Source organism: Spermophilus citellus, assembly GCF_964194105.1.
Source record: "Spermophilus citellus genome assembly, chromosome: 1".
Lineage (NCBI taxonomy): Eukaryota > Metazoa > Chordata > Mammalia > Rodentia > Sciuridae > Spermophilus > Spermophilus citellus.
Window position 1 is genome coordinate 208,295,524 of NC_138182.1, and position 13,441 is coordinate 208,308,964.

Genomic DNA, 13,441 nt, shown 5'->3' on the forward strand with positions numbered 1-13,441 from the left:
GTTAGCTCTCAGTCAAATGGTAAAAATTGCTTTCTCTTCTTATTTACTAGAACTGGACTAATGTGGAGGGTAGTTGTCTCTATTTAATAGTGGTCTAATCCTCATAAATCAGCATAGTCTCTTAGGAACTTAGAATAAGACTCATAGTCAAAAATAATTGAGTATCTCCGCAAAATATGTATTTGCCAGGTTCTGCTTTTGACATTAGACATTTAAATTTGTTTTCCTATTGGTTTGGTTTGGGGTTGTCATAGGGTTTGTTTTGTTTTTGCTTAAATTTGGAGAAGGGTTAGTATGAATAAGAATACTCAGTTGTTTAACCAATCATATATATAGTGAATTTATTGGATTTTATTACAAACCAGCTCACTTTTTTCCTTCCCCCTCCCTCCAGAAACGACCTGTGGATTCAGATTTTATTGATCCTTTAGTGAATAAAAAAGCTCGAATATCTCACCTGACAAATAGAGTACAGCCAACATTAAATGGTCATTTGAATCCCACCAGTGACAAATCTGCTGCAGGTCTCCCGCCACCCCCTGCAGCTGCTGCCATCCCCACCCCTCCACCGCTGCCTTCAACTCACCTGCCTGTCTCAAATCCTCCTCAGACTGTAAATTCTAACTCCAATTCCCCTAGCACTCCAGAAGGCCGGGGGACTCAAGACCTACCCGTTGACAGTTTTAGTCAAAATGGTAGTATCTATGAGGACCAGCAAGACAAATATACCTCTAGGACTTCTCTGGAAACTTTACCCCCTGGTTCAGTTCTACTAAAGTGTCCAAAGCCTATGGAAGAAAACTATTCAATGTCTCACAAAAAGTCCAAAAAGAAGTCTAAGAAACACAAGGAAAAGGACCAAATAAAAAAGCATGACATTGAGACTATTGAAGAGAAGGAGGAAGACGTTCAAAAAGAAGAAATTGCCAAGCTGAGTAACTCCAGTCCAAATTCCAATGAAGGTATAAATGAACTGAAGAACATACTATTCACAAGTCTGAAATTATACTGCTTATAATTAATAATGTACTTTAAGCAAATCATCTTCTGTTTAATTATTGATCTTAATATTGCACTTTTTTTTTTTTTTTTTGGTACCTGGGATTGAACCCAGGAGGATTTAACCACTAAGCCCCATCTCCAGTCCTTTTTATTTTTGAGTCAGGGCCTCAGTAAGTTGTTTAGGGCCTTGCTAAGTTGCTGATGCTGGCTTTGAACTCATGATCCTCCTGCCTCAGCCTCCTGAGTCACTGGGATTATAGGCATGCACTGCACCATCATACCCAGCTAAATTTGCACTTTTAAGCAGATTTTTTTCTTTAATTTTATACTGTCATTTTTAGTTTCTTTTTCATCAACTGTTACACATAATTTCCATATTTGTTAGTAAGATAATGGCATTTGAAAGTGACCCTGTCATCCTCCAGAACCTTCTTTTAGAAGGTAGACTTTGATACTCTTCTCCACGTTTGTTAGGACATTGTACATGTCAGTTATATGCCATATCATGACGATTATATGCCATTCTTGAACTGATTTAACTAGGCAAACAATTAGCAATAGAAATATTCATTTTTTCCTTTCTCAGAGAAATGGGGGGTCACCCCTGCTTTAATTAATTTTAGCATAAGAGAAATGTCATTATACAACAGGCAAGGTAAAATTATATTTGCAGATCTATAACATCATCTTCATTTGCAGTGAAAGCAGTTTGCCTTTTACAAGGCTATTAGCTATTATTAGCTAGATAGATATTAAGTTTTTATTTTTTGATGGGGAGGTTGTTTTCACCTTTGAGGTTCTGTTTTAGAAAGCTAATATCTATAGTTATTCATAAAATTAACCCGATCAGGCTTTAGGAAACTTAAAAACCAATATCTAGGGACCTGAGAAGCTTAAAATAACTTTACCTCTAAAGAAAGCTAAGCAGTAGACAGACTGCTTACCTAAGGCATACTAATTTTGAAAATCTAATGACAAATTTAGATTTTTCTTACTTACAAAAATTATCTTCTAAATTTAATGTCTTACATGCCAGCACATAGAAGATCCAAATCTGTCATTTAGCATCACTGCCTGTTTTAAACCCAGATATAACTTACCATTTTACCGTAACAGAAAAGCCCTGATTGTTTCCTTTTAGTGGAACTTCAAAAGGAGTTGTAGAATACAATTGTACAGTGACTTGTTTACCTGGATTGCGTATACTGAATGGCAAAACATATCTGTTGAAATATTTAGATCAAATTGTACTATAGAATGGCCTGAGAGGTAGGCATAAGCTTTTTTCCCCCTCCAACACTCTTGTCCTTGAATTTGTCAGGTAAGGAAAAGTCATGGAAGAGTAAAACTACATGCTCAAAGTTAATGAGCCAGGTTCCCAGGCATACTCCACTCTCCACGTTCCCCACCCCCAATGGGTGATCCTAAGGCACTGCCTAGTGCCAGTTGGACTGGATTCCAGTGTGCTGAGACCTACAGCACAGTCTTGAGTATTCTCAGACTTTGAGACCTGGAAAGGCAGACCTGGTGGTCTCTTTGCGTCCTTCCCTAAGGGTATGCAGAAATGCCTTTCAGAGCAAGTGGGATCCTCAAACCAAGGGAAGATCTGACCCACATCCTCTATATCTGCTGGGATTTCTCTGGTGTCTGTGGCAAGGGAAAGTGTACTGCACTTGATGCTGTCCCTTGAAGACTTGGGCTTTTGTACAAACACATGCTTCTGTACTCAAATTTGAATCAAATGTGTGTAGCTAAACAATTAGCATAGCTCTATGCAATTTATTTAGTGTACTTTGCCCTTCAAAATATATGCATTTATTTTATAGTGAACATACATGTTTTGCCAACAGATTAGGGTTTGAGTTATTAACTGTACTTTGAATGATTAAAAAAATTACCCCAATGAGAAGTCCAAGCATAGCCCCTAGAAATTGTACATTTAAATAAACGGAATACTGAGCACTTATATACTTTAACTGCATAGTCATGAGTGACTTGGACTTTTTTTTTTCTTTTGGTTCTAATAATAATGATCTGTTTCATATTATGAGGAACAAAGATAGAATATAAATCAACATTCAATAATACCTTATTTTAAACTGATGGGGAAACTTCCTACCCAGTTCTACTGACTACATATAAGAAAGGGGAGCAATAAAAATACAGTGACCAAAGCAGTATGCTACCTGACTTTATTGTCTCATCTGCCTTGTTTGAATCCTATGAAAAGTAGATGTTGATGTAAAATTTGTATCTCCCATTGTCTGGCTGCATCTGCCACCACAATCTTTGAATTGCTGGGCAGATGCCACAACTGTTGTTGAAAGAATAGAAGAGTGACCTTGGGTTAAGATGGAATTCCTTTATTGTGCAGACACTGCAGTAGCCAGGGTGCTTTAAATGCCTGGCGTGGGTTCTGCTGGCGCTGGTCATAGGGCCTCTATTGTTTGTGTTCAATTGTATTCCTTGCTCACTGTTGCTTATTGAGATGGAAGAATAGAATTTGAGGAAAAGTGTTCCAGATGTTTCTAATCTATTTTAGAATTACAGGCATTTGATAACCATGCTGGTTGATGAACGCTCTGATTTTTTTCCTTTTTCTTTCATAGGAGTTAAAGCGGGTTGCACTGCCTCCATGGAGCCTTCTTCAACAATTGAACTCCCAGATTATTTGATGTAAGTTCATCTGTCTGCCAATGGAGAGAGCTGTTTAATTTTAGAAAGTTTGCAAATTCTTTTTCCCATAATTTGCAAATCAAAAAAGTAAGAAATTCTAGAAATAGAATCCTGGAGCCATCCCTGCAATTGAAAGGCTGCCATTAAGCCTGCTTGTCCCAAATCCACCCTTGTCTGCATGAGCAGGTTGTGCCTCCCCCTGCTCTGAGCTGTGTTCATTGGCCTTAAGTATAGAGAAGCCTGTCCTTTGTTCCAGGGCCAGGCCAAGCTTTTGATTATGGAAGATTTCAGGGATCTGACTCTTCAAGCTGACAGTCTGTCAATGCACAGCCATTCACTCAGGCCCCCCAAAGGGATGGTATATTATTGACAAAGTGCTTGAACCTCTGCACTTAATAATACAAAGTACAGATAAGTTGGGTTTTGTTTAAACAATTTTCTGCCCTCAAATTAAGAGAATAGTAAAATTTGGTCATTGCACTTTAGTATCAGTTATAATGTTTTTCTTGTTATGACAACAAGTTGCAAAACAGTAAGCCAGGGACATTTTTGTAACTGGTTATCACAGAAATTGTAACGTGGACACATAATTCTAGCTTTTTTACAGAATAAAAAGGCTTCTGTAAGGAGAAAATAATTAAGCTGCAAGAGCCTGGAAAAATGAGAGTGAAAGAGCAAAGAGATCTGACTGCAGATAGCTTTGAAAATGAACAAATGTGCAAAATAACTTGAATGGAGAAAATAGCATCTAGGCTGTATGAACATTTTTCCCCCTATTAGTGGCAGCTAATGGTGAATAAAGTTAAGCTATGCAGGTTAGCCTTGCTCATTTCCAGAGGAGAGAACATTTTAGATTTGAAGTGTGTTGTTTCTGCTTAACAGTAGTCTGAAAGCTATACTTATTGAGGAGTAAGACCACATGAAACCATAATGCTGGTTATCATCTCTTAACTAACAGGAGCCTGAGAAACTGTGCTGAGTACTCTGTCATCTGAGGCAGTGTGTGGTTTCAAAGTTCTGTGGGGGAACCCTTAAAAGTAACCACCTCTGAGTGACCCAGGAAGGGTTAGTGGTCTACAGCCAGGCTTCCCAGACAGCTCCTGGCTCCATTGCTGGGGGGTTCCTCTCTCCAGCTGCTCCTTAAAAGTCTTCTGAAAGTTGTCCCCTCCAGGATGCTGCTTGAATTATTTGTGATGGATTTTGAATCCCTCTTTTATCATAGTGAAAAATACTCGTTATGTATGATGAAATCATGTGGGGAGACTCAAAAATATTCTAAACTTTCCCCGTGGATTCAAAGCTGTTGCTGTGTTTTGCCAACCTAATTAGTTAATTCTATATATAAAAAGCTTTTTTAGGTTACTGGTCTAAGGATGGTTGCTGCTCCTACCTCAGTGCATCTCTGTGTTAATCACATTTCCAGTGCTCTGGTTTATGCTTGATTTATTTAGATAAAAGCAACTTATTTTAACAACAACAAAAAAAGTTTTCATATAAATATGGCAAATTATCTAAAAATAATGAGAAAATTACCTAAAACACAGAACTTAAGTTGCCTCTTAAGAAAATCAAAATAACTTAGTATAAAACTTAAATGATTAGCCTTTGAATAATTCATACTTAACTACAATGTTACTAATTTTTATAAAATAACATTTTTAAATGGTTGTTCCACAGTATTACTATTTTTACACAATAAGAATACTTTTGTTACTTGTGCTTATGAGTTATCCAGGTTGTTTAAATTTTTATTCCATCACTGCTTTAAGAATCAACTGTAAAACTGTAACAATTTTGTTAAAAATAGTGAAATGGTTTTTGTTCAAATGCCAGTATAAGCAAATAAACAACACCATTTGGGGCCAGTTTGGTATTTTTCCCTAAAGAACTTGTTAAATGAAATACTGAGGGTATGATTTTGAGAACATGGGATAAATATATTATACAACAAATTAAATGTGAGTTTTGAGATTGGTTCAGCCATTTTGCTTATACCCAGAAACCTCTTTCCCTAGGGGCTCCCTCTGGTGTGCAGTCAAGGCAGCCCATGTCTAGGAGAACTGTTTCCCAGCTTGGCTGCCTGGGCTCCTTTTACAGCTAAGGCAACAGCAGGGCAGCTCTAAATCAGCATACGACTCCTGTCTCAATTACACTTAGAAAATTAAACCTCCACACTGTCTAACTCAGCATGAATAAAAATATTAATGAGGACACTAAGTTTGCTCACTGCATCACTTTTCTCACATTTCCAGCTAGGCATCTATGATAGAGCAATTTAAATAAAACGGCTAAGATTATATAAAACCAAATGGAGAGGACTCAACTCCAAGATGTTACACAGTGAAAAATAAATGTGTATCCCAGGGTACATCCCAAAGCTCCTCCATCTGCCTGAAAACCTCAATTTTTTTTTTTTTTTTTTTTTTTGTCTAATAGTCAAGGGAATTTTGCATTTTGTGAGAGGAGCACAGAGTACAAAGAACCAGGTCAGATATGATCCCAGTTCCCAGATCCACAAATAATAATTTTAATATTAAAATGTCTTTAATTTTAAAAATTATAAATAATTCCCTTTTTATATTTTTTATATTTGCCTAATCAGAAATATGAGGAAAGAGGTAAAGAGAGCTAGCTGAAGACCCTTTGTTAAGGAGTTCTTCTTGCTACAGGTCTGAAAGTCTAAGAGACAGCCTCCCTCATAAAGCAGTGGATCCAGGGACAGCTTTGACCCCAGCATTCTAACTGCAAGACATTTTTCTGGTGTCTGTTAATCCATCAAGTCTTTCTGTCTCTGTGCAACTTATAATAAATGGGCTGGCCTCTACCACTGGTGTGGTAGTGAATTGTTTAGGGTAAAGAAGAGTTCAGGAAGCCAAATCTGTGTAAATACTTTTTTTTTCTTAATGTAGTTGCACTTTAATTCTGTTGCCACTATATCTTTTTCACATTTGCTCTCCTTCATTGAAGCTTTTAAACCCTCCTGTGTGATCTTTTCACTTGGAAGCTTCTTTGAAAAAGTGACCTGGCAACAGAATAATGGCAGAGCAGCATTAAATACAAATAATGCATACATGGATATAGTTTCTAAATATTTGGTTTAAATCTCAGACTTGAGGGGTTGGGGTTGTAGCTCAGTGGTACAGCACTTGCCTCGCATGCATGAGGCACTGGGTTCTATCCTCAGCACCATGTTAAATTAATTAATTAATTAATGAAAGATATTGTGTCCATCTGCAACTAAAATATACATACAATTTTTTTTAAAAAATCTCAGACTTGTGTAGTCATATTGGTTCTATAGCTACGCTCTTTATATTTTTCTTCTCTTCTCATTAGAAAATACATTGCTATTGTCTCCTATGAGCAACGCCAGAATTACAAAGATGACTTCAATGCTGAGTATGATGAGTACAGGGCTTTGCATGCCAGGATGGAGACGGTAGCTAGAAGATTTATCAAACTGGATGCGCAACGGAAACGCCTTTCTCCAGGCTCAAAAGAGTACCAGGTAAATGGATTTGTTCCTAGATGGACAGACTTTTACATTTTACTCCTTTCTTTTCCTATTGTATCCAACCCCAGCCATCCCACTGACCTTTGGAACAAGTCCTCTTACTGACCAGCATCTGCTGCTTTAGGAAACTAAATATTTTAAGCACTTCTGAAATCAAATAAACACAGCAGAAAATCTTTGTGCCACTACAATATAATATATAGTGTACTTCTTAAAAACAAACCAAATACAACTAAGTAGGGGAAAAATGGATCTTGGGATACATTTCAATATTTGATTACATTGCCCACTCAATTTGGTGCTTTGCTCCAAAACTATGCTATTTCAAATAAATTTTTTAATTATTATTTTTTAAAAACCTAGTCTGAGCCAAGCATGGTGGTACATACCTGTAATCTCAGTGATGCAGGAACCTGAGGCAAGAGGATTATAAATTCAAGCCAGCCTGGGCTACTTAGGGAACCCTGTCTCAGAAAGAAAAGGACTGGGGAGTAGCTCAGTTGTAAAGCCACCCCTGAGTTCAATCCCAGTGCCACAATCAGTCAACAAAATAAAAACCCCAGTCTGACATAAATTAGGGACAATACAAACACAGAATATAAAGGAGGTGAAAACTACAGAGATTGGGGTTTAAATGAAGACAAGTGTGCTATTTCCAATCATTCCAGAGCCTGATGCTTGTTAACCAATATTAGTATGTTTTTGCTTTGCTACCTTACATGGTAATATAACTATAGCTAACAAAAAGCAATAGACTCCTGACCTGTCTCCTGATTTTTTTTTAATTCTTAGCAAAAACATTGATAGAAATTAATACTTCCATCCTTGTGTAGGCCAGATCACTTTTTCCCACTTACAGCCATAGAGGATGTGGTGCCTCTCTCCCAGCCCATTGCCACTATTCTGACTGCAACCTGTGTGAGAAAATGATTGTTTCCCCACAACAGGCAAAAGAGCCCAAGAGCATTTGTGTTCTAGAGATTGCTTATGTCTTATAATAGTGAACATTAATCTCTTCAATAAGCTGGTAAGAGGAACCTCTTCAATAAGACTTTGGGAGAGGAATCAGTGTTTGTGGGTAGGAAACGTTAGTGATATAATAAGTTTGAGGTTTATTTTTTCCCTATATAGTTATTTTCCAATGTACATTATTTTACTTAAACTAAAATGTAATTCCAAGTTAGTCGTTAGCTCTGTGTTTGATACTTGTGTGACCTTGGGCAGGTTACTTAATGCCTCTTTGACTCAAATCCCTACCACAAAATGGAATAAGGATAGGGTTGTTGTGAGTACTAAATGTAAGTAAGCACTTGTCAACTGCTCAGATCCAAGTCTGATATCTGGTACATGAGGACTAGCTAGCTATTTTTGCCCAGCTACCTGATCTTCTCCCTGCCCCAGTGGATGTGACCACTAATGGCTTCCAGTATATTCTTTCAGAAGTGTGTATTATATGTGTGTATGAAATGCATATATGTATGTATATACCCAAGTAAATTTGCATATCTAATATATTTAATTGAATCTACAATTTCTTCAGTTATAGGTTGCATTATTTTATTATGTCCAAGTAATTTAGAGCATGATACGTTATTGTTTATCCTGGTTTCATTAAAATGAAAAGAAATTCAAGTCTTAAAAACAATGAAATTCTTAGAATATATTAGTCATTCTGTTTCTCCTTTTAAGTAAATGCATTCAAATTGTCCATATTATTTTGAACTAAACAATATAATTTATCTAAAAATATTTTTGTATCACTACATAGAGTATTTCCATATGTTCTAGTGTCCTCTTATTATCTTTTGTATAGATTGATGAACATTTTGATATTGTTTGCCATCTTTTGCTTTACAGACAGTACTGCAGTGAATAACCTTGCATATGCACCATTTTACTCAGGGACAAATAAATCTGTAGTATAAGTAGAATTGCTGAGTCAGTTTTGCATTGACTGTTTTGATAGCTGTTGCCAAACTGCTGTCCATAAAGATGTACCAAGTTATATTCTTTCATTGCTATTTCCTACATCCTCCCTGAATACATATTAGCTATTATGTTGCAAAAAAAAATTCCTCTTTTCTAATTCTGATTTTTAATTTTGTAGAATGTTCATGAAGAAGTCTTACAAGAATATCAGAAGATCAAGCAGGTAGATATCATCACTGTTGGTTTGTTGACCTGTGGTTGAGAAATGTTATAAATTTTGTAACCTAATTCCTCACTGTCTTTTTTTCCCCACCTGCAGTCTAGTCCCAATTATCATGAAGAAAAATACAGATGCGAGTATCTTCATAACAAGCTGGCTCACATCAAAAGACTAATAGGTGAATTTGACCAACAGCAAGCAGAGTCATGGCACTAGGACTCTGCTTGGACCAGAAGATGTGAATAAACTTAAGCTTATTTATTTAAAATTCCAAATGAGTTGCTCTAGATTCTAAAAAGATGAAACTTTGCCTGTTGAAAGTTTCAGTATTAGTAAACTTGAGTTACTTTTTTTCCCCATTTTACTTTGCTTCCCTGCATTTTAAAGCTGCTTTTTCTGGTCCTTTTTCCCTCCTTTCAAAACTTGTGTTTGTTAATAGAAATAATTTTTTAGATTTTGGGGATCCAATGTCTATACTTAAAATCAGTTTTTTTCCTTGAAAACTTGTGTTTGTCATTAGAAATTATTTTTTGTAGATATTGGGGCTCCAATGTCCACACTTAAAAGTTGTGTGTGTTTAAAAAAACAAAACAACAGTAATGTGCAAGGTGAAATGCTTTTGGATAAACATAAGCCTATTTTCTGACCTTTCTTAATGCAAACTCTTTGCCTTAAATGGTAGAATATTTAGAAATTTGCACAAAATACAAAAAAAAAAATAAACATTGTTTTGGAGGGTTAAAAATAAAGTTGTATGGTTTTGTGTATAATTTTATACACAGGTATACAGGCTAACTTGATCTGAAATATTAAATCCGCCCTGCAAGTTAACCCCCCATTACAATGGTTGCCTTAAGGTGTTTGCTAGTTGTGTACCTAGTGTGGTTAATCATTAGCTACACTGCTTCCCAGTGATTAGAGCAATGGGAAGCATACTGTGGCCTACCAGCGTCTGGAAGCATGTGCCCAACCTGTATGTGTGCAGAGGTGATGTGGATGTGAGCGTGCATGAAGGAAAAAAGCTGCTACTCTCAGTAGGCCAAACGCTCAGGTTAAACAACTGACGAGTGTTACTGTAGGGTTTGTTTTTTGTTTTTGTTTTTGTTTTTTCCTGTCAAATTGCTACTTCTATTGTGGAAGACAAAAGCATTTCCATTTCAACAGTTTGTCAGCTTTATTAATGTTGGGCAAAAATTGATATGTTATAAAAATTAAACAGATCTATAGTTTTGGGGCAAAATGATAAAATTAAATGTGTAGGTAAACTATTTATATACTGCTATAAAGTATTTTTTGAAGAGAGATATGCAAAGAAGCTATTACCTACATGAGATGTATATTTAAAGATTTTTTCATCCTGGATGCCAGGAATATAAAAAAAGAGCGGCTATATTTAACCATAACATACTGTGATTCATCAAACAGCACAAACTTTCATTTCATGGTGTTTATCTGTTAATGTTGATTTAAACTATCACTTGTTTTATCATGTGGGAACATAAGTTATGTGGTCAAAAATATAAGGATTTTGAACTAATGTTGATTCAAGTTGTGTTGTCTTATTGTATTGTCTTTTCAAAGTGCTGCCAGTTGAAAAGGGAAGCATTATGTTTACAAATCTGTTTTGAAATGTTTGCCAAAATTTTTGGTAGTATCTTTAATAAAGATGTTTGTCTTCAGCATCCAAGAAAACAAATGACTTTGTCGTGTATCACTGTAAACCAGAACATGTTGGTATCTAGGAGACATGAGAGAATATGTAGATTTACTTTTCTCTTTGAAGTTCTTTCCGAAACATTGACTAGAACAATTAGATAACATACTTAAAGTACACAGACTATACAAAGAATGAAAAGACTCTTTTGCAACTGTAAAACATTGAGGCAAAAATTTGATTTCTATGCAACATGGACTTCCTAAGGAATTCTGTTTCTTTTAGCCCTGAGATCCCTTGTGCTTTTCCTTTTACCTCAGATTTGGTACAATCATTATTAAATATTATTTCTAACTTTCAGTTGAAAAAAAGAAAAGCAGTGTATCTGGGAATACATTTGATCCTCATATTTTTATGATAGCATCTCCTGATGGGTTGGCGATAGGTAACTACCTCGCTAGTGTTATTTCTTAGGCATCTTGGCCTTTTATTCAAGGATTGTGTGCTGCTATTTGCTGTGAGTAATGTTTCTCAAAAGCAAGATTCTTGGATCACTTTCATTACCAGCAATAGAATCACTGGATAAGGCCCAGGTATCTGCATTTCACATGTTTCCTGTCTATGGCTTTTGTAAGCTAAAGTATGAGAATCATTGACTTGGATGTAGCTTTAAACTTTCAAGCTTTTAGATCTTGAAATCTTAAACTGAAGGCCAACTATTGACTTTTTTTTTTAAGTCCATTCCTATCTGCAGGTACAAATCCCTTTTTCCCTCTGCATGATCTTAGGCAGCACCTCAGTTGTTTCACTGCCAACTCTTACTTAAGAACCTGTTTACAAATAAAATTACCAGTTGGAACTCCTCCCCACCTCCAGCAGCACATCTTCTGGTTTACAAGTTGGGTAACAATGGAAGCTGGAAATGCTTTGTGGAAATCCAGCATTGCACATAGACTTGACCACATAGCAGTAAAAGCCTTAATTCAGATTTTTGGTGTATACACTGGACAGATAGTTGCAAAATGTGATGTCTAAGTGTTGCAAAGTTTAAAGCTATAAATCTCTGAATCTATTACTCCAGATTGCATCCCTTTTGAAGATGAGCTTGAGCCCATTAAAATATTTATAATCACTTTTCATCCCCTACTGCAAGATTTTTAGATTCGTGCAAATGAGTGGCCACTCATAACAGTTATTCTAGTGGGAGAATTTTGAGGAATACTTAAGTATAAAATAACATTGTCAAAATTAGAGAATGTGTTGGGCAGGGGGAGGAGTTGGTTTTGTTTTTGGTTACATTTCATCTAAAATCATTTGAAGATTTTACCAACACACTGATAAAGCAACTTCGTGTTGAATGAGCAGATAAATGAAAACAAACTGAAAGAACATTAACTACATGTGTTTATTGTTATTGTTTTAATGTGGGAATTTCATCTCTTGTCTTGTTTGTTATTTATTCCCCTTGAGATACTTTAGAGGGACTAACTTTCAACTCTTTTAAATAGTTAAGAGATGTTCAGTAGTTGCTCTCACAGGAATTATTGGTGTGGTCAGTTTTATCATTGCTCCATGGATTGATAAAAGTTGAGTATTACTTTTGTTTCCTCTCTGATTGATCTTATAGCCTTTGGGGTGTTTTCTTAAAGTATTTCACCTTATTTTGTTAAACAGATGCACAGTTGGATGGTGGTTGCAGAATGTTGAAATGAAGATTAGACAAAAATGGTCCAATGGTTCCAACACTCTCCTTGGGTACCTCACACTTTCTAGGTGTATTCTTTGCTTCTGGAACATAGCTGAGACTCTGTAGTCAATTCATCAGCAGAGTCAGTGTGCTTGGTACATGCCTCTACTACTTTTGAAGTTCTTACAGTTTATTACTTGTCCAAGTGTTATGAAATCTTTTTCTTACGTGTACTGGATGGGGAAAAAATCACAACCAGCACTTTCAGAGAAATGTTTTGGAAAAGGATATTAACTGACAGTACTGAATGAAGGCCACAAAAGATGTCATCTCTGTAACCTGAAAATTGATCCAGCCTCTGAGGTTCATGTCGAACTATTTCGAAGTGTTAAAACACACACACACACACACACACACATACATACACACACACACACACACACACACACACACGCTGTTGCTCAGTTAGTTGTTCCACCCAAACCATATTAGGCCTCTCAAAGGTAAAATGTCACAGGGGCTTTTCAGTTGTTACTGAGCTCAGCAGCTGTAGTGGCCCCTGTTGTTCTACTCGGATTTCAGTTCAATAAAAATGTTAACTTTGCAATTCTGGTACTTATTTTTCTTTTGTCTCATTTCAAGGCTCTTCACTTTATCTTTAAAAAAGAAAAAAAGAATGAAGCATATGACAATATATCTGATGCCCTCATGTAAATTATGGTCCTGGGATAGAGCATACTTGTCAGTGACTCTAGGAAA

General features: G+C 36.2%; 1 protein-coding gene across 1 annotated transcript in view; it reads left to right on the top strand.

The window, feature by feature from the left end:
- ELL2 (elongation factor for RNA polymerase II 2) overlaps window positions 1-11,051 on the top strand; it is a 70,440-nt gene extending 59,389 nt beyond the window's left edge. Inside the window, exons 8-12 of the mRNA XM_081292948.1 lie at window positions 395-962; window positions 3,612-3,678; window positions 7,015-7,186; window positions 9,300-9,344; window positions 9,441-11,051. Of these exons, the coding sequence (XP_081149074.1) occupies window positions 395-962; window positions 3,612-3,678; window positions 7,015-7,186; window positions 9,300-9,344; window positions 9,441-9,557 (969 nt within the window). The 3' untranslated portion in view covers window positions 9,558-11,051. The remainder of the gene's footprint in view (window positions 1-394; window positions 963-3,611; window positions 3,679-7,014; window positions 7,187-9,299; window positions 9,345-9,440) is intronic.
- Window positions 11,052-13,441: the final 2,390 nt, after the last annotated feature.